We start from the raw sequence: 22571 nt of genomic DNA, 5'->3' as shown, positions 1-22571 counted from the left end.
TCAGTGGTAGAGTGCTTGCCTGGTATGTGTTAGGCACTGGGTACAATTATCACCACCACATAAAAATAAATAAAAATAAGGGTTCATCTACAACCAAATATATATATATATATAATATTTATATATATGTTTATGAAATATTAGCATTTATTTGTTTTATATGACAATCAAAAACATTTTAATTTATAAATCAAAATCTATTATAAAAAAGAAAGAACAACTCTGAATTGAGCCATAATACCAATCTTCACCTTTCTAAAGAAGGTATTTTAAAAGTGGTCTATTTCAACAAATAGTTTGGTCATGTTACTAAAAATTACACTAGGAGTTAAAATGGATTCCATCTAAGTTGACATTATATTTAAAAGGCTGTAAAAAAATCCTTTGAAATTAATCTTACTAGAAAGTCAAAAGAATCTCAGAGGTCATAATAAATATATTTCAATACTGGACAGTTCTAAGTGTAAATAGGTACTAAAAAAAAGGAATAAAGGTACAAAGATGAGCTGCATTCTTATTAAATTGTCCATGAAGTAACTCAGTCTTTTGATATATTCAGGTCATGTTTTCAAATGTCATTTTCAACCAAGATCCTTACATTAGTTATAAACCACAAATCTTTGAAAAAAAAAAAAAAAAACAACCCTTTGTTTGAAGATAATGTCAGAATTACAAAAGTTGCAAGAACACTACAAAAACATTTTTTCCTGAAACATTACTGTCTTTATGACCCATTACTCCAAAATATTCTATTATGTATTAACTACAAATTAGGATATTTTTCTAAGTAATTCCAATTTAGTAATCAAAACTTGAAAACTAATACTGCCATATTAGTACCCAAAAATGCTCAGATCTCATTTAAGTTTCACTGATGGTCCTATTAATGTCCTTTAGACAAAATTCAAAAGTTCAGGATCAGACACTCTACTAAGTTTTCATGTCTTTAGTCATTCTCAGTTTTTCCTTCTCTCTCATGGTCCCAGTAGCTGAAGATTATGTAGACTGTACTTTAATTTGGGTTCTTCTGATATATTGTTATGACTGGATTTAACTTATGCATCCTTACTAAGAATATCTTGGAAGTGAAGCTAGGATCTTCTCATTGCATTCTGTAAGGTGGCACATGGTTTTGATGTGAGCATTACTGATGATATTAACTTTTACCACTTAATTAAGGTAGTGATTGTCAGGTTTATTCACTATAAAGTTACTCTTTTCCTTAATGTATTTCTGTGGAGACATTCTGTATGATCATAGAAACATCCTGTTACTCACCACTGATTTTATTCACTTACTGATATAACTATCAATTTATGGATTCCTATTTCATTTGATGAGTTAAGATTTGTTATTATTATTTGTCATCTAAATTGTCTCAGGTTTGGCCAGTTAGAGTCTCAACAGGGCCTCTGTGTCCTGTTGACATGTGCCCATCATCCTTCAAGCACTTCCTTACTTTTAAACCCTAACATGCTGCAGACTTATCCTGTCCTCTCTCTGTCTATCTCCAGAGATTCTCATTTCTAAATATGAATCCTCTTCTCTGTGCTTCTTGAGACACTGTTTTCCTTCCTCATTTCTTTGCTCTTCTTAACTAGCTTCATTTCAATAGTGAATATATCTTTTCCAGAATGAGGAGAAACAATGTACTATGGACTCATTTTAAAGTAAAAACCAATGAATCACTGAAGCAATGAAATAATTTAAGACCAAGGTAAGCTTAAGACTGGTAAAAATATGAGGCATCAAAATTTTAATCATCCTCACATTATACTATTCTTCACTATTTTGAAATTATAATGAAAATTCTTAATAGCTGCTCTTTCTCTAAACTTTATAAGCTAACATACTACCCTCTTAAATGAATATGCTGTATTAGAAACTTTGGTCTGTATGATACAGTATTGGCTATTAAGCTCAAAATTTCAGACTGAAAGCATCCATGATGATATTCCTAAGAGTTACACCAAAGATAAACAATAAGGTGAAGACACCTTCAAGACTCTTTTTCAACTACTGAACAAAATCATGGCTCATCTCCTTTAGTGTGAATGATGAAGCTGAGTCACTGGTGAAACCCTTGCTTACGAATATTATTTGATACATTAACACCTCTATAATTTTATATGTACAAAAGGAGCACTATGAAGCCATAGGACTACTTGCCCTTAAAAACCATCAAGAGAACTTGGCTTGATAGTACACAGAATTTGAGTTAGTAATATTCTTTCTTTAAATAATCAAACTGGGAGTAGAGTAGAGGGTATAGGATTATGTAGGCTCTATTATAAAATATTAGAAAAAAAATCATTTTTCAATCACTTAAAATATATATGCTGATAAAATTCATTGAAGTATTTTACTGTCTGATAATTATTCTGAGGGATTAAAAAAAATTGTACACAATTGTGACAGTGACATATCTAGTACTAATTTAGCATGAAATTATAAACCAAGGATTTCTAAATACTTGCAGAACAAATTCTCTCAACAATCATTATCATAGCAGTCATCTTATAAGTAAAGGAGACACGACTTTGGGAGATTCTGCCTAAGGTACAGCTAATAAACACAGTTCAGATCTGAGTGCAGGTTTTCTGTGTTAGCACATACTACCTCTAATGCCAAAGTGGCATGAGAAACCTAAATATAAAGACAGATGACTAGAAATAGAGACGTAAATGTGTGTATGTACATCTATACATGATTAGATGTACACAAACACAACAGTATTTCTAACTCTCTACACTGAGAATACCTGGGAATTGTGATATTTCAATAATAATGAGACTATCCAGTTCTCAGATCTTGATTTCTAAATAAAAATCTCTAAAAACTGGAAGCTGGGTTAGGGAATGAGCTTGGAACATTTTGCTATCCAGAAGGATGATGCTGGGACAACAAGTGAAACTTGAACGGAGTCTGAGAATTATATACAGTAATGTCTCAGTATTAACATACTGATTCGGGTAGTGCTAGAAAATCCTTGTTTCTAGGAAATACACAGGAAATACTTGGAAATGATGGGACTTAAAGTCAGTTTCTTACTCTGACAGTTCCAAGAGAAAAAAAAAAACAAAGTTCCTTGTGGATAGATACTTTAGCTTTCCTATAAATTCTAGATTAAATGGAAAAACAAAACAATGTAAAAGGTGAAGGGGGAATAGGAGGCAAGGCAGGGAGCAGGAGGATCTACTTACTGAGGTCTTCTGCCAGTTGAACTCGTTTGCCAGTCAGCAATTTAACTTTCTTCTCATTGTCTTCAGCAAAATCTTCCAATACCTCTTTAACGTTTTTCTCTAATCGCCTAACTGTTCAAAGTAAATAAAAAACTTGAGGAGCACTGTTTTTATGATGCAAAGAATGATAAAATTAACCATACATGAAGAGTAAGTCATTTTTTATCATTTATCAATTTTTGCATAAAGAAGGTAGATGCTCAGTATGCTTTATCTCCCAACCTTTTTGAATTACAATTTATTTTTACTATTTTTGGGGCAAATTATAATTTTCAGCTTTTCTAATCAATCTCTTTTTAAGGAAGTATTTTGGAATTGTTTTATTAAAAATGTCAAGTTAGCCGGGCATGATGGTACATTCCTCAAATCCCAGTGGCTCTGGAGGCTGAGGCAGGAAGACTACAAGTTCAAGGTCAGCCTTAGCAACTTAGTGAGACTGCAAGCAACTTAGTGAGACCCTGTCTCAAAAAAAGGTCAGATTAAAAAGCAGTTTCTATGTGGTTTACCTTCAGTATTTGTAAGTTGTTGTCGTAGAGTATTTGCAGTGATAGCAAGCATGCGCTGTATTCGCCAAAACAAGACCACGTCATTGCATTCCAGCTGAAATATTAAGTAACTAAGATTAACAAATAAAGAGTAAAAATGAAAACCATGACTGTAAATACATATAACTATCAAAATCAGTATTTATCCTAAGTTTTAACAAAATATACTTCTTTACTGTAGTTAATATAAACTACAGAATTTTTTCTATACAGATTGATAAGCTCTTGCATGATTTGGATTCTATTTCAACCACACCTACATAGCTTTGTTTTAATTCCTATGAGTAAGCAAATAAACTTGGTAAGTAGAAAATTTCATTGTGTTAGAAAAGTAGAAATTCATAATGTATACTCCCAATTTATATTTAAGTTTAGTTAGCAACCATGTTTGTCTTAAATATGTCCTTAAGTTAACCTCTTTTCTTTGAGTGTGCAAGTCATTTTTTTTTAAAGCTTATTCTGTTACGAAACGTTCTTTTCAACAATTAAAGTTATGCAAGAAACTTGACACTTTTATATAGGTTCATTTAAACACAGATTTATTTTAAGCTGCTGAAAACAACAGAAAAGTGCTTTGAAGGTCTCACAAATCAGCTTTTTCAAAAGGATATTTAAAAGTACTTTTACTTATTAAAAAAATGCTCAGAACATATCAGTCTGCTGCCATCTAGGGGTTACTTAGAAAAAATGTTCTAAACTATAAAACAGTTTATTATGACTTCAGTTCTTTTAAAGAATCATTTAAAACAAGATTCTAGTGATATGAAGAAATAATTAAGATGTATGATAGATTTAAAATAAAAATTGCTTTGCTGTATGATTTCCATTATGCAAATAGATTATTATACTATACACATACACTCCCCAGAAAAAGTTAAAACTCAGAAGCACATAGAAATGCTAACTAAAATAACTTTCAAGTCTAAGGAGTATAAGTGATTATTTATTTTACATATTCTTTTACATTCTCTAAAGGCACTGGGAATGATACGCATGGTAGATGTAGTCACTACCAAAGTAGCACATATATTTGAAAAGATGAGTTAGAATACCTTTTATAAACTATATATATTTTCTAGATGAACAAAGGACTTGAAATTCATATTAAAATTAAAGCTTAATTTTTAATATCTTTAAACAACTATCGCTAAAAAATATTTCCCTTTGTTTTGGAAAACCTTACCTCAGAATCTACAAAATGCCTTTGGTAATAATAAAAGCCTCTTCGACAAAGGTTACAATGATTTAGAGCTGTTTTTAAGAAATGTCTTCTATAAACTTGATGCCAAGTATCCTTAATCTAAAATAAGAAAACAAAAATTAGAGTGTTATTTTATATTCTTCACGTTGATCAATCACACCAAGAAGTTATACATAAAATTTATTACAAAAATGTTAATTAAAAGCAACACCAAGGTTGTTATTTTATCAACCTTCTTTATTCACTTACATTGTTTTTTCAAGCCAAAATTACATTTACTAGTTTATGTATTTCAAAACATGCAATGTTTTAAACAAGCTTGTTGTTTTATTCAACCAATTTGTAGAACAGATAGCATGGGAATTATCCTTGCTTAATCAGGACAAAGGAAACCAAGGCAAAAAAGAGGTTGAAAGGCAGAGTTAGGATCAGGAATCTGTTCTTGGAACAATATTTCTTTCTTGTTGGTGCTGGAGATTGAACCCAGGGACACTTAACTACTGAGCCATACCCCCAAGCTCTTTTTCAAGTTTTATTTAGAGACAGGGTCTCGTCAACTTGCTGAGGATGGCTTTGAACTCACGATCCTCCTGTCTAAGCCTCCCGAGCTGCTGGGATTACAGGCATGTGCCACTGTGCCCAGCTAATATTTCCTTTTTGATAATTAAATTTCACCGCTATTATACCAGTATGATCCCTACCACTTTATTACTACATAATAGTATTAGAGCTCAATGCTTCTTCATACCTATTGTCTTTCTTTGAATATAACATGAATAATGCTAAGTAGACAAAACAAGTATCAACAACATGATTTGACAGATGGGCAAAGTGGGGCTCAGAGAGCTATCAATTATTAAAGGTAATGTAATGAAACTGTATTAGAATTTACAACTCCTGACATCCAATATTCTTGTGATGGCACTTGGCTTCTTATTTTAGATTTCTGTAAGACATACTAAACAAAGTATCACTTAAAAAAATAGATTTCTCTTGCTTACAGAAAGGAAAAGATATATACATATATATATGGATATGGATATATATATATATGAGTGTATATATATATATATATATATATATATATATATATATATATATATCCAATCTATAGATATGGGCAAAAGCTTAAAAAAAATCATACAACATTTTCTACTCCACTATTAAGAGAAAAATCCTTCCTACTGTATTAACCAAATCAACATAAATTTAAAAGTATCAAACTGAATATAAGAAGAATATCACTTAAGCAAAATATTTTGGACCAGACATATTTCAGATTTCAGAATTTTTTGAAGTATCCGCATACATACAACAAGGATTCTCGGGGACAGGACCCAAGTCTAACCATGAAATTCATTTATGTTTATACACACCCACACAGCCTAAAGGTAACTTCATACAATATTTTTAGTGCCCCTGAATTTTGACTATAACCAGTTACATGAGGCTGGATTAGAATTTTCTTTTTGTGGCATCAAGTTGGAGCTAAAAAAATTTTCAGATTTTACAGGATATGGATTTCTGAATTAGGGATGCTCAATCTGTACAACTTTTTGTTAATAAGAGTAAAGACCAATGTAGACAAATTAAATCTATACTCAACTAAAAATCTCATGTTCAATTTATGAGTAATGTTAGTTTTATAACAGCTTTAACTACTTTCATGTTGACCAGTTTTTTCTTTTCTTGTAAAATTTAAAGCAAGTATATTTATTTCTCAAGTGCAGAAACATAATCTTTAAAAAAATCTTATGGGTGACTCTGAAATTTTTATATGACTATTCTCCCCACTAGATTAACTTTTCTAACTGGGTTTCACTTAAGCTAATATTAAAAGGAGCTTCTGCTGTAAAGGAAATGGAGGCCTGTAAAGTTTTATTTTGTTTTTTAAAAATTTGTTGCAAATAATCATTATGAAGGTAAGCAAAAAGTAGTTTGAAGTTTAGATTGTCCTCTTATTTATCATAAATAAAGAAAATGAGATAAAACACAAAGGTCTTATCCAATTCAATAAAAACATTCATATTTTTTCTAAATCTATCATATCTATACTTGATTGCAAAACATACACAATATATATGCAGAAATGAGTCATATTTAATCAGAAATTCTATTTTGCAATCTATAACAGTGTGACGTGATGCAGAGATTTGGGTCAGTTTCATCCTTTTTTGCAAGAACTGCTGAACTTGCCCAAGAAAATCCAATTTTCTAAATTTTAATTTCCTATTTATAGATTACCTTTAAAAAGCAATATTGAGCATAACATTTTTTCACAAAATAACTTCACATAATAAAAATGACCAAGTTTTCATGTCAGCAAACGTGGAAATAAAGTAACATTAAGCAGTTAGATATCTACGTAACACATTAGAAGCAATAACATTGTACTGCATAAAACAATGACTAAGAAAGCAGATTTGTGTTTTTCAGCAATATTTATTACCAAGCTTGGATCTACTTCTACTCCTCGGGATTCCAGGTTCTTTCGGACGGTGGTTATCTCATCACTTGCCAGATAAGCTGGGTGTTCCTCATTACATTTCAACATCTTCTCCAATTCATTCTTTGTTTCATTATGAACAGACTTTAAAATGTTGAAAAGAGGACTATGCTTAGATGCTTTTACTTTGGCACTTGTAAAAACAGAGTCCAATTTTATTAGGTACATCGCTATTGCATAATAGGTAACACAAGCTTAATCACAGCAAGAAAAAAACACAGTATCCTAACACAAATATGTGTAAGTGATCTATGAATGCAGGGCAATTTGCCTTAAAAAGGGGGAAAAATAGAAATCAGACCTATTTATTAAATTTTACCCTTGCTGCAATGTTTTACTATTGAAACATTTTGAAGTCACAGCACCAGGTATCTTACTATATACTTCCTTTTCTCCACCTACTTTAGGCTTAGGGAAAAGAACTCTGAAAACGAGAAAAGATGATGTCTATAAATGCCCAAGAGAACTCAGATCTGTTGACCTTTTTTTCCCCTGATTAAATACAAAATGCTAGTTTGACATTTAAAAAAAGTCTTTTCACTAAAAATCACACTTCAGACTGTTCCTGTGAGGTACTTATTCTTAAATGATTCACTTTCAGCCTCTTCTCTATAATTGTTCATAAAGCTCAGCAAAGGAGGAAAACAGATATAAAACACATAAACACACATTATAAGTTTGAAAACAAGACTTTTTTACTGTGTCAAATTAATTTTTCATTTTTCAACCCTTCATTTAAAATTGTATGAAAAAAATCTATTACTCTAAACAAGTTACAATAAGACTTTGCTCCAAACTGTACCATAACTATGGAATATAAGTTTTTAAACAAGAATAGCACTTTTAAATGCAACTAATTAGCTTATAAATGGAAGTACCAATTACTACTCTCTGAAGATATGGCACATTAGGAGAAATATTATTAAAGAGGCATTCACTGTTTGGTTAAACATTTCTATTCAGTCTGAGGTAGGAAGGAAATCTCTGTTAAAGGAGTTCCCTCTAACTCGCCCTGGCCTGCATTTTCACTTCTACCTTCCTAGACATCAAGCACTTCACCATGACACTTAGTCTTCAAAAGACAACTTCTCTCTTATTTATCCTGAAAATTAATTCAGCTCAGACATGTGAAAATGTTTCAAAGGGTATGATTTTCCTAGGAACCTAAGGAAAACATAAAATAAAAAATAGTTTTCAGAGCATGTAGCATCTATTTCTAATTTCACAGGACAATCTTTTTTTTTTTTTTTTTCCTTTCCTGCTAAATCCTGTTACCCGAGACAGAACTGTAATACAGCTACCTAAACTTGCAATATGAGACCTGGAGCTATTCTCAACCTTTCCTAAAATTTGTTTTCTATGGTAATTTCTGAGTGTGAGGTATAGAACCAACCAGGAGTAGGAAGGATTGAAGGTCAGAAGAGAACTTGACTCGCAATTCTAATTCTGACACAAGGCTATCTTTTGAAGGAAAAAACTAATATAAAAACATCTCCCCAGGTGATTCAGAAGTGTCTCCCCTCCACAGCCTAAATGTCGCCTCTGTTCAGTCAGCTGGGTACATATGTTGCCCTGTAACTTTTGGGAGAGAAAGCTCTTCTCTGAAAGGTTTTCATTACTCATCCAGGCTTACACATCTTTTGCAATGACCTTAAAATAAATTCCTTTACTTCTCTTCCAGTTCTAGTAAATAAACAAACAAAAAAATTTTAAAAACCCTGATAATCAGGAATCTTTTCCAAGTATGTTCTGGCAAAGGATATTTACCACTAGATGCTAAGGCAAGTTCTGTTACTGTTGGTTATTATGGATATTTTAGGCCCAATTTCCCCTAAGCTTGAATTGAAAATTCATTCAATATTCTCTTGAGTTTATCTGTCTTACACCAGCACTTGGTAATCAATCAATGCCTCTTCCTGTCTCAAATGTCAGAAACCTCTAATGGATTCCCCAGAAATCCTCCTCTGACAGATCTTCTTCTCTCAGTCCATATGTACAGGAGAGATAATTGATGTACCCTAAACACATGTTCTAATCACCCACTCTGTCGACCGTCCCAGCTTCTCTGCAAGCTCTTAATGAGTCATTTTCCACAAGTCTTAAGAGGAAAAAAGAGAAGGAGAGAGGAAGAGAAAGATGGGGCTGGGAGAGGGAACTTTATTCAATATTTGAGCCAAGTTGAGAAATTGGATATCTTATGAAACAAGAAATGTGAAAAATTAGAAAATAGGGTGTTGATTATTTAATTCAACTATTTAAGATGAAAATAAAAATATAAAGAACAAAGTGTATGTCCTTAGGTAATTTTTCGTTATTTTTATCTCCTCTCCCAATTTTTCTCCTTTTTAGTCATTTTTTTCTCTAATTAAATGGGTACAAAAAACAAAACAAGAACAGAAAGTAGATTGGATGTTACCTTTTTATTACAACTTCATTCATTTGTATATTTAGATTCTATATTCTATTTAGATTCATTTAAGGAATAAGTGTAAGAACAGAGGTATAAGCCTGAAAGTGAGACAGGAAAATAAGCTAAAAATAAAGAAGGAAAAAAAGTGGTGAAGGCAGGGATGAGGACATGAATGACATACATTTTCCTGCAATTTACTTATTTTTAGTTATTTATCATTAGACTTTTCCATTTTGTTTTTCTGAAGTGCTCTTTTAACGTTTATTAAAGGAACAAATTCTGTAACTATGTCCTGTGTGAATTTTTGTATTTACATTGCAAACACAGGAACAAAATATACAAAGTAATAAAATAATTCGAATAGATTTCCAACAGAAAAATCCAGGGAGAACAAAATATGGCAAAAATCATTATATTATTTTTCTTCCTAATCATATTCTATGCATCTTTTGAAATCCTTTTCAGTTTTTTCCTGTTCATAACTAATCCTTTTTTTTAATAGTTGTAAATGAACAGAATGCCTTTACTCTGTTTATATTTATATGGTGCTAAAAATTGAACCCAGTGCCTCACCTGTGCTAGATAAGCGTTCTGCCACTGAGCTACAACCCCATCCCAATCTTTTTTTGTTTCTTAATCTCAAGTAGAGAACTGAAATAAACAAAGTAGTCAGCCAAAAAAAGGGTCATGTTTTATCTTCATTTTCTTTTATTAACACAGTTACTTGACTTTTAAAACCTTCTCAGATGGTTTATTCTTAAATTATATTATTATGAGACCACAGAGTCGTTTTTACCTGTTCTTGGGTCCGATTTTTCCAGTATATCCACCTTTTTCTCCAGTCTGGGCCTATCATGTTTTCTATTGCATTTTCAGCTAGGAAAAAAAAAAAAACTTAAATTAATTCATCAAAGGACTTAAAAACAGCATACTAACAGGGACACGGCCACATCAATGTTTATAGCAGCACAATTCACAATAGCTAAACCCCAATATTCCAGAGTTAATAATTTAGATGATCTTCACCTTTCTTTTTTGCCATATGAACTAACATCTAGGTGGAACCAATCTAGATACCCTTCAGTAGATGAATGGATAAAGAAAATGTGGTATATATACAAAATGGAATATTATTCAGCATTAAAAGAGAATCAATTCATGGCATTTGCAGGTAAATGGATAAAGCTGGAGAATATAATGAAAAGTAAAATTAGCCAATCCCCAAAAATCAACTGCCAAATTATTTCTCTGCTTTAAGCATGCTGAGCCATAATATGCTGTGTGTGTGTGTGTGTGTGTGTGTGTGTGTGTGTGTGTGTGGAGGTGAGGATTAAATGAACTCTAGATAGGGCAAAAGGGAAAAGGGAAGGGAGGGGGCATAGGGTTAGGAAAATTAGTGGAATGTGATGGTTATCTTTACCCTAAGTACATGTAAGAAAACATGAAGGATGTGACTCTACTTTGTGTATAACCAGAGATATGAAAAATTGTGCTCTATATGTGTAATATGAATTGTAATGCATTTTACTGTTATACATAACAAATCAAAATTTTTTAAAAAAGAATTTTATTACTTAACAAGGACAAAAATTATTACTAAAAATGATCTTACTTTCTTAACTATTTCATGTCAATATAAAATCAGTTGAAACAAAGGAAAAATGATGATTGATATGGGTCATGTATAAGAAAGAATTATGTGTCTAAAATTTATGAAAAGTACAATTGCTTATAGAATTCCTAAAAGTGCAGCAAACACAAATATTCTGAATTATACCTTTTTAGAATATGAATACATATAAACATCATGTATCAAATTTATTTATTCTTTTTAGTAGTCATGAAACACTTGACTGAAAAATCCAACAAATATTCAACTATATGAATGACGAAAATCTTGAAATGTTTTATTTTTACACTGTTCACTACTGCTTCACCACTGCAAATGTTCAGAACTCAGTTAAGAACCCACATTCAAAGATACTTACTATCCTTGAGACGAGCCTGAAGAGCCTCTTCCATAAAATAAATAGCTGCATCCCACTGCTGCTTATCAGAAATGGACCGGTCTTCTAAGGCATTGTGCTGAATCACCCTCTGAAATACAAGCAATGAAAAAAGCTGGTTTGACTTAATATCTCCTTATTTCAGTAATTTCATATCAGCTTAGTGAATATTCAAAATAACAGATATATTTAAAATAGCATAAAAACATATCCCTTCTATCAAAATGCAGGAGCTCTTTTTATTTGCCTGCTTATTTGTTATCTTTCTATCTAAAAAAAATAAACTGTGGAGATCCTCTCCTGGCTCACATTAAACAAGTTAACTATGAATGAAGGGGAGAAAAAGGTAGTGGTAGGTAGGTATAATACGCATTGAACTGCACAAAATGCAACAGTCAGAACCCCAATATTCAGGGGTTAATAATTTAGATGATCTTCACCTTTCTTTTTTTTGCCATAAGAACTAACTGCCATTAGTATTTTTTTAAAAAGAGGAAAAATTAATAACTATTATTTCATTGTTAAAAACAATAAAAATAGTAATAGAGTAAATAAATGCTTAAAAGATCTATATCATATATGTTAGATATTTGTTGTAGTTGAAAATTTGTTTCCAAATTTTACAACTTTTGAATGAATGAATGCAAATGGCATCATTCTCTAAGAAACCCAGTCTTTAAAGCACTTAACAAGAATAAACACAGTTTTCCAACATGAAGACAAATACTTCTTCAAAGCAAAGTTATAATTACAACCAGTTCATGGTGAGATACATATGTTTCTATAGCACTGCTTAATCCTTTCATTCAACAGTACCTCTCATGACTCTCTAAGCACAGCAGACACTTAATAAAGGTCTGATTATGATGGTGAGGGGATGTTGGTTAGGAACTAGACTCTGCAGCCTGAGCAGCCTCTGAACCCCAGCTCTGCCAATGACAATTGGGCTGTCCAAGAATTACATCAAATAATGCTTGCAAAATGCTAAGCAGAGCTCCTGGCACAAGGCAAACACTGAACACCTGGTAAACATTTTAGACCCAGTTATCTACACACAGGCCAATAAAATGACTAACGGATGACAATTTGTGGAAGTTTACGGGAGCCTGCTTACTGCAAAGTTTGACTCATTTCTGAAATGATAGCCAAGATGAAATAGCAGAGAGTGATTTTAGAAGAGCAGAGAAATGTTAAGGGGAAGATTACAGAAAATAAATCTATTTCCTTACTTTAGTATTTTAAATTAAGAATTTAATATTTTAAAAGGCATATAAAAATAATCTCCTATGGAAAAAACTCAATTTGAGAAATCATGTTAAAAATGATGCTGACATCTTAATTAAAAAAGTGACATACCAAACTATCTTCTGCAAAGTCATTCCACTTGTGGCGTTTAATACTTTCTTCTTTTACAGCCTCTTTAAGTTTATCAAATATGTCATCATGTTCTTTTCCCTTGGGTTCTGTCATGAAGCGGGAAAATTCTTCCTGTAGGGTCTCCCAAGCAACCTACAATTATTTAAAAGAAAAAACCCCTGTGTTTATACTACATACTTTAATATGAAAAATAATGAAATCAAGTCAAACAGATGTGATAAATCAGCTTATCAGGAAATGCATATGAAGGAAAGTACATTAAGAAAAAGGCAGCAAATATAAACTATGGTCTAGGTAATGGGTGGGACAGGTTTGGCTTCCTGACATGTTTGACTATTTAGACACAGTGTATTAAATTTTTAGGAATTAGTCACCAACATTTAAAAATTGAGTGACTTCATATAAATTTTATGGGCAATCTGGAAATAATATACCCACATTCCCACATGACAACACCTGGTAGAGCTGAATAGGGGCCACTTCCTTTAGATGAGGTTTGCATTCCAAGTCGGCTAGCAGATTTAGTTAACTTGTTTATCATCATCATCATCATCATCATCATCGTCATTATTTTGGTCCTAGGGATTGAACCCCGGGGTGCTTAACCACTGAGCCATATCCCCAACCCTTTTTATTTCAAGACAGGGTCTTGCTAAATTGCTTAGGGCCTCTCCAGCCACAGATATTACAGGTTTGTGCTACTAGGCCTGCTTTAGCTAACTTGTGCATTTCAACCTGTAAGACATTTGAGTTTGCTGGCTTCTACACCATAAAAAGTTCAAAATTTCTTATTGAGTAAACTATCTTCACATCTTTGCCTTTAAGCAAACACATGAAAAGAGGCATAATTACTTTCAAAAACCAGCTTGAATACAAACAAGATACAAGCATTATTCACTACTGTTTTATAGCTAGCTCCTAATAATCTAATAAAAGGAAGTATTAAAAAATAATTAAGAACTAAATCTAGTTATGATTAGGTGGGCTTTTAAATGTTGGACTTTGTTTATCACACCCTCATTCTAAATATAAGAAGTTATGGCATAAAGACAAATGATTGTCAAAAGAACACAGTGCGCTGTGAGGTATTAACATCTGCACTTCCTGACCCTCACCAGATCCATGTTCTTTCCATTGTGCCTAAGGTTAAGAACAATAAGTGGGGCTGGGGCTGTAGCTCAGTGGCAGAGTGCTTGCCTTGCATGTGTGAGGCACTGGGTTCAATCCTCCCCACCACATAAAAATAAGCAAATAAAATAAAGGCATGCTGTTCATTAAAAAACAAACAAACAACAACAAGAACAACAACAAAAACAGTAAGTGGCAGGAGACAAAATCATGGTTTTTATGATAACTTACCACTTACACTTGAATCTTAGGAATGAAAATATCCTCTCATGGGATAGAACTCAGAAAACTGTTAGGGCCAGTAGTGAGGAGGGCTAGTGAAGTGGTGGCAGTAGCTCACCAATTTTTACTCAGGGTAAATATCTTGAGAACTGTGTGAAGCAACATACTACTTAGGCAGAAAGGCAGCAAGAAAGAGAGGCTTGAGGAAACTGAGAACAGAATTAAAGCAGCACAGGACTGAAGCAGGACATGAAAAGGGAGAAGTCACACCTGAATAATTAGAAACTGATACTTTGTTTTTAATGTCAGTGTGAAAAGAAAATTACTTTCAATGTTGACTCTAATTTTGTGAGCAACCTCACAAAGAGTACTCCACACAGAGCAATGTGCAGGACAGGTCAGCCTGGATAATGATTATGATCATAATAGCAGCTGCATTTCCTTAGCAGTTACTATGGGTCAGGTGTTATTTAAGAATTTTTTACATATATGAATTTATTTAGTCCTTATAATAACTCTGTGAGGTAGGAAACAGCATCATTTCTGTTTTTTAGATGAGGAAACAGAAAGGTTAAACACCCAGGCCAAAGATCACACAGCTAAGAAGTTGAAACAAGATACACAAGTAACAAAAATGGATTCCTTAAAGTACTTTTTATAATTCTTAGTCTAACTGGCAAGAGCCTACCTATGAAAATGAATAGTGTAATTTGAGCATTGTAAGAATGAATAAATAAAACGTTTGATCTATTAAACATTTTCCTAAGTTGTTCAATATATTTCACATTTAAACAAATTTTGCTGGTTTTGTTAAATGTTATCTTTTGGAGAAGAACCAATGCCCTCAGGCAAACACCATCCCAATTAGCAAATTTTTATATCTACATTAGCTGGTAGCAACATTAGGTTAGTTCCAACAGAGAGATGAGGAACAAAGCATAAATGAAGTACAAAGGCCAAATAGAAAAATAGTGGCTGTGATGAGAGTAAAATCTAAAATTCACAGCTCCTACTCTCTTCAGATAATGTCTTACCCATTTAATTAAATTATATCCTAACCTCTACTGCTTTATTTGGAAGCTGTTTATCAGTCCACTGTTTAAGCTTGATATCCACTGTGGTATTAAAAGTTCCTGAATTCATGGTTTGTGCAGCTGGAAGATAGATGTTTTCAATCACATGAGTTGATACTCTTTCCCACAAAGACTGTTGAAGGATTTCCTCCCTGAAAAGCAAAACAAAATTATAAGAACATCAAATTTAAATATAATAAGTTTCTAAAAACAGCTTGATTGAAGTATCATTAACTTACTATAAATTGCAAATAAAGTTTTGACATGTGTATACATCTATGAACTACAGCAATCAAGATAACAAACATATCTCTTATCCCCAAAGCTGGAACCACTCTATGTACTGTGACTATGATTAATTTATACTTTCTAAAACTTTATTTTTATCTTCTTTCATTCAACATAATTATTCTGAAATTCATCATGTTGTATGTGTTAATATTTCACTTATTTTTATTGCGAGAAGTATTCCATTGAATGAATTTGTTCATCCATCCACCTGTTGATGGATGCTTAGGCTATTTCTAGTTATTGGTTATTACAAGTAAAGATGTTATGGGAATACATTTAAAAATCTTTGTAAGGACATATGCTTTCATTTCTTTTGGGAAAATGTCTAAGAGTGAAATAGCTGGGTTTTTTGATAATTATATGTTTAACTTTTTAAGATATTACTAGACTATTACACAAAATGTTTGCACCATTATTCAAAGCAAAGAATGCAAGTTCTATGTCCTCTGTGTCTTTAACGGCATTTGGTATGCTCAGTCTTTAGTTTTGGCTATTGTAGCAGTTTACAGTGGTATCTCCTGTGGTTCACATTTCTCTAATAACTAATAATTTTATGCATTTTTCATGTGCTTATTTGTCTAACATTAACATATACTTTATGTGTTTACTGTAGAGTTTAACACAAAACTTTTGATGTAATTTTTACAATTTATCAGACCACATCATAAAGCATAGTGATTTTATGGTACTGCTAGATGAAATAACTTAACACATCATGATTAAGGAAATAATATAAAAGATGCATGAGCAAGTTGAAAATATTTGTAAGAAATTTTAAGAACACAGATCACTAAATAAGAAAAAGAAATTATTTTAATTAAGAAAAAAGTGAAATCTTAAGAAAATATTTGTCTTCCCTTGAACCGAATTTTACTATAATAGAATTCAAAAACAAACAAAAACTAAAGCATAACCAAATCCAACCAAATGAAAACAAAAAAACACATTGTTTATCATATGGTCAGTCTTCAGTATAACCTTGGTCAACGTTGGAGGTCAACCACAGAGCTCAGAGTGGCAGAGACACCCCTGTTGACCAAAAGCAAAACAAAGAGCTTAGTTGCTGGTTTCACCTGGCCAATTTTAAGGTCTTTGGTCAGTTATAACCAGAAAACTAGAGTTCAAGGAAAGGATACAGCACTGATGCCCAAAGAACAGAGACCATTCAGTCATTGAGTAATGACAAAAAGTGGATGAATTTAAGAAGATGAAAGAACAGGAGTTTGTAAGGGATTCCTACTGAAATGCCATTTGAAATACAAATAGGAAGATGTATGAAAACTGAACAGAAGACCAGGGTATAGTCTCTGACCTCTAGGGCTTTTTTCTACTCCTGCCTCAGAACAGGTCTGATCTGTTATTTCTTTTTAGGACTCTTGGACCAAGAATCTACATCCCAGACACACTTTATTTGAAACTATAACAAAATCCAGAGTACCAAATTCTGAAAAGCCTACTGCTTTCCATTCCAATCCATAACAGACAGCTGCTATCACTTTCCTTTATACAGCCTCTCCTACCCTTTCATCAGCAAGTTGTTGTCCTCTGTCCCAGGCTCCTACTGCTCCCCCTCCATCACTATTTTTAATGTGGCCCCAATATCAGCTCCATAACAAATAAGGAATTTTACACTCTCACTCTTTCCCTGTTCCTTTTATCTTTAAACCTTTCTGGCTCTCCCTTAAGGAAAGTGCTTGTCCTCAAGTTTTACTGAATGGAAGCTGTTAGCAATTAAATGTGCTTCAGAATTGGAAGTTGGAAGCTATGTTTTCTTCACCCTATAATCTTTCTTCTAGATCATTAGTCCTCAACTCTCAAATAAAAACTCCTGTATTATGAAGACACCCATCTGGTTGTACCCATCTGCTATTCTTCCTGTTGCCATCATCCAACAATTCCCCTAGCATGTTCTATAGACTTCTTCATTGTAGGTTTGTCCATCATCCAGGGATACAGTCTACAAATACACAAAATACATATAACACTGTAGTTGTACCTTCTTTATCACCAAGAACTTGATCTACATTTCATTTTAACTAAGAAATACTTTTTGAAGTGGATTTTTTTTTTTCTTTGAAAGAAGAGGACTTATGCTGGTTGCAGCGGTGCATGCCTTAATCACAGGTTGACTTGGGAGGCTAAGTTTTAGGCCAGCCTTAGAAACTTAGACCCTAAGCCTAACTTAGCAAGACCCTGTCTGAAAATAAAAAATAAGTAAATAAAAAGGGCTGGGATGTAACTCAGTGGTAGAGTGCTCCTGGGTCCAATCCCCAATATCAAAAAATGAATAAACAAATAAAATGAAAAAAAAGAGAACTTACTCAATATAATAATTTCAACCAATACAGAGAAAGTACTAAGTCCCCCAAATCTTTTTTTCTAGGAGACACACACTTTATAGTTTATTATTAAAAAGTACAGTGCCTATATAAATATTGTATATGGGTGTGTGTACTTAAACAAGTGGACCATATTATTCATACAAGTTTATAAATGCTTTTTACAAATCTTAATGTACATTGTATATAGTTTCCCATGTCAACATCCTGTATTTTTTAGTGGCTGCACAGTAATCTATAGAAAAATCAAATACTATGTAATTCTGAATAGAAAACGTTAAGTTACTGTCCATTATTTTTTACATTTATAAACAAAACCAAGGTGAAGATTCTTCTGTGTTCATCTTTGTCAAATATATCTTCATTTTCATATATTCCTAGTAATGTCATTGCTGGATATAAATGTATTCGCTTAATGAACTCTTCTTCATTAGCTACCCATCAAAACACTCAAATCTTGTCAATTCTATTTTTAAGGTAAGCTTTTGAATATCTCGAAAATGGCTCCTCTTCTTCACCTACACCCCACTACCCACATTTAAGCCATCATCACCTCTTATTGTAGCAGTCAACTGCTTCCTTACTTCTGGTTTTCTCCATCTGTATTCCGTTGCTATATCACAAAGATCTTTCTAAAATATAAATCTGATCTAAACCTCTTCAATGGGCCCCACTTATGGAATAAATTCTAAGCTTCTGAATATGGCTTGTAAAACTTAATATTCTGGCTGTCATCTATTGTTCTATTTCTTACTTCCTGACTCCATCTATGCTAAGCCTGTGGACACAGTTACCTGGCTCGCCTCTCTTGCTTTTACTGCCTGGTCTCCGTGATACGTAACACCAATGCACCCATTAAATCTCTGATTATGATTTTGTAGCTCTTCAGTTCCTCAAACTTGAATTAGGGGATTCAACTGTGCTTTTCTATTTTACTTTTATTTTCATTCTTTTAAACTAAATTAAAATAAACAATACTTTTCGACAAAAATTACATGAATACCAGAGTACCTTTTAAAAGTCCATATCTATGAAGCCAACCAACTCTCCTATTGGAAGAGACATATACTTGTTGATGGTCACATGTTAATGATATGCCAGTATCTCCTACTTATATTAACAATTGGTTCTTGAAAACCAAGTACTTTATGTAGAAATGCTGACAGTCTACAATCCAATACATGTCAAATCAAAACCCCAACTTTTTAAAAACACAACTAAAATACAGTTCAGTGTCTACAAATGAATAAAAAAATGTTAGGAGCTAAGGTGCTTATAACACTGAAATATAAATCAGTCCTGTGATTTAAATAATTATATAGACATTAGGCATGTGTCCTAAAATATCACAAGACATTATGCAGCAAAAGATACCAATAAAAATTTATAAGGCAATATCAACCATGTCACAAAAATTAAATGTTTTAGTGTAGTGCAGTTAAATTCAATGTGGCATAAAGTTAGATTAGGACTTGTTCTTGTGATTCATGTCCTTTTAAGCTCTAGAGTCTGAAGGAAAAAAAGTCAATGAAAAGATGAGAGAATCATCTGATCTGACAGCTCACAGAAATAATTCTCCCGGAGCCAGATGTTGCAGTTCTCACCCTTGCCTTTTCAATGGTCAATCTTACAGTACAGGTTTCTTATTCCTTCACTATCCATTTAGCCCCCGGTATTAAATAAATTAGATTTATCTTCTGGGTTTGCATCAGTGTAGATATTCTTTGATTTCAGGATTGCTCTGTCCAACCAAAACTAAGCTTTCCATTTGATGATGCCAGAATTTAATTAGCAGAAGGATCAGTTTTCCCTCCCATAAACTAAATGATTATATGTTTTAGTTTACAAATCATTTTATGAACATTACTCTCATACAACCTGACAAAGCAATTAGTTCTGTATTTGCATCTAAACACAAATATTTATGTGTCTGTTTCTTGCAAATTCAAAAGCTAACTGACTTACACAACACTACTGCAATAGGTTAAAACATAAATATATCAAACATAAGAAGTTGTATCATATATATATATGATTAATAAATCAACAAGCACAGATAAGATCAGATCTCTTTTTTGGGGGGTGAGGATTAAGGAGAGATTAAAAATGGTCAAGTACTGCTAAATAGATCTTACTTATCTGTGAGGCTGAGATGGGAATGGTAAATCTGAGAGGCAAGTCTGGGAATTTAGAGAGACCTTGTCTCAAAATATAAAACTAAAAAGGGTTGGGGATGTATCTGAATGGCATAGCACTCCTGGATTTGATCCCAGTACAGGAAAGAAAAAAAGGGGGGCAAATATTGACTAAGAGAGAGGGAGGATCATTACTGAGGAAGAAAGGACAGTGGGATGGGCAAACTAGTGAAACCAAATTCAAATTTAAGGACTAGACACTAGTGTCCTGACTTGGTGGTGAAAACCTTCAACTGAGCAAACATAGAAGATACTAAAAATATTTATCATGAATGGTGGTAAGAATAGTTTTGCTACAAGAATGATAAATTCTTAAATATACCATAGACCATGTATGGAAAATAATTTAGGCACAAAGAATTTATTAATCAATATAATGATTGCAAAAATTTCAAAGCTACTTTTATATAGCTGACTGAGGTACATATAGTTTATTTGTTTATAATGCCCAATCCAACAAATTTAAGAATGCCCAAATTTACACAAAAAATAAACTGAAGGTGATCCTTCACATTAAAAGAGATGCGTGTGAGAATTTACCTTAGGTAAAATGCTGCAGAGGTAAAAAGGCAAAATAAATAAATAAATAGGCAAAATAAATAAATACATAAATAACAAATCTTGAAAATGTGATCTGTATACAATATAGCAGGAGTATGTTTAGAAAGCAATAACTGTCCTTACTCCAAAATGAGAACTTGGGAATATATACTACTTTCTCTTTATAAACCAATTTTCTCTACAGTTTTTTTCTCTATGATTAATCTAACAATGAATTCTAATAGATTGTTTGCTATGTATATAAAGCATAATTTATGAAGACTTCACCTAAATGATTTTAGAGAAAACATGATTATATATTTATTAACTGTAAAGAAAAGCCAGATTTAAAAGACCGTGTAGAAAGCTATCTTCCAGAAATTCAATGATTAGATTACAATAGCAGACATCTTGCAAAGATATAATTTTATGCAACAATAAACACTGCTTTATCAATCTAAGTTTGCATATTTCATTTAATTCAGATAATAACATCACTGAGACAAGGGATTAATGGCAAAGTCAAATACTCACCAATGTTTCGGTGTAACCTGGCTCAGACTGATAACTTCATCAAGGATTTCATTTTTAGCTTTTTCAAATAGTTCATTCTAGGCAATATAGATACAAGTAAGATTTTTTGCAAGACAATAAATTTGCCCTGTTATGATTTTAAGGAAACCAAAAGAAAGCCTTTGGTAGGGTAGTAGGCTGAATTTATGTATAAATATGCAGTCCTAGCAAAAATACTCTTATAATCTATTTTTTTAAATTTTTTTTTTTTTTTAGGAATATCATTATCCAGATAAGGACAAAAAAAAGTGATATAAATACTGATATAAATGACCACCTTACTCAATTCCAAATGCAGGTTTTCATTAGCATTTTTCCCCAAAGATTTCCATATTACTGATGTTATATGAAACAATATTTATCTATTTAGTGTAATAGTAAATAAATGTTGGTTGGTTGTTTTACAACAAATGGTATTTTATTATTAAGGAAAAACAATATTCAGTTTCCACTAAATTAGAGTCTACTTCTCTAAGGTAAAATGCTGAAAGGTAATTTTTAAAAATTTTTGATTACACTAATACTCTGTAACCTTTAAAGAATATTCTTCAATTCTCAGGAAACATTTTAACACTTGTTTTGATATCTTATGATACCTAATTACATTATGAAATACAGTAAACAATTTATTTTAGAAGAGATAACTGTGTCTACATTATAGTCCAAACAAAAGCAATTTAGCTAATGAGATCTCTCATTAACATCAATTATGTTAGAATACAGTAAATTAAAATATCTACAAAATATATGAGGTACCATATATTACCCGATCAAGTTCTCGCAGGCGAGGATAGTTATTCTTCCACTCAGTTTCAAGGTTAAAACGTGTTGCTAAGGAAGAAGGAAACTGTTTTAAGTTTATGATTCTCATTTATTTATTTATTTATTTCTATGTGGTGCTGAAGATCAAACCGAGTGCCTCG

General features: G+C 32.3%; 1 protein-coding gene across 4 annotated transcripts in view; it reads right to left on the bottom strand.

Moving 5' to 3' along the window:
• Opa1 (OPA1 mitochondrial dynamin like GTPase) overlaps positions 1–22571 on the bottom strand; it is a 90440-nt gene that overhangs the window by 26741 nt on the left and 41128 nt on the right. For all 4 annotated transcript variants that reach the window (XM_076868806.2, XM_076868808.2, XM_076868807.2 and 1 more), the window contains 10 exons: positions 22415–22479; positions 21610–21686; positions 15697–15862; positions 13267–13419; positions 11893–12001; positions 10701–10780; positions 7438–7578; positions 4971–5087; positions 3749–3842; positions 3204–3314 (listed from right to left, as the gene is read on the bottom strand). In XM_076868806.2, coding sequence (XP_076724921.1) covers positions 3204–3314; positions 3749–3842; positions 4971–5087; positions 7438–7578; positions 10701–10780; positions 11893–12001; positions 13267–13419; positions 15697–15862; positions 21610–21686; positions 22415–22479 — 1113 coding nt within the window. The remainder of the gene's footprint in view (positions 1–3203; positions 3315–3748; positions 3843–4970; positions 5088–7437; positions 7579–10700; positions 10781–11892; positions 12002–13266; positions 13420–15696; positions 15863–21609; positions 21687–22414; positions 22480–22571) is intronic.

Source organism: Callospermophilus lateralis, chromosome 10 (genome assembly GCF_048772815.1).
Source record: "Callospermophilus lateralis isolate mCalLat2 chromosome 10, mCalLat2.hap1, whole genome shotgun sequence".
Classification (NCBI taxonomy): domain Eukaryota; kingdom Metazoa; phylum Chordata; class Mammalia; order Rodentia; family Sciuridae; genus Callospermophilus; species Callospermophilus lateralis.
The sequence above is the reverse complement of the archived record's forward strand: the minus strand, read 5'-3'. Positions and strand labels throughout refer to the sequence as shown.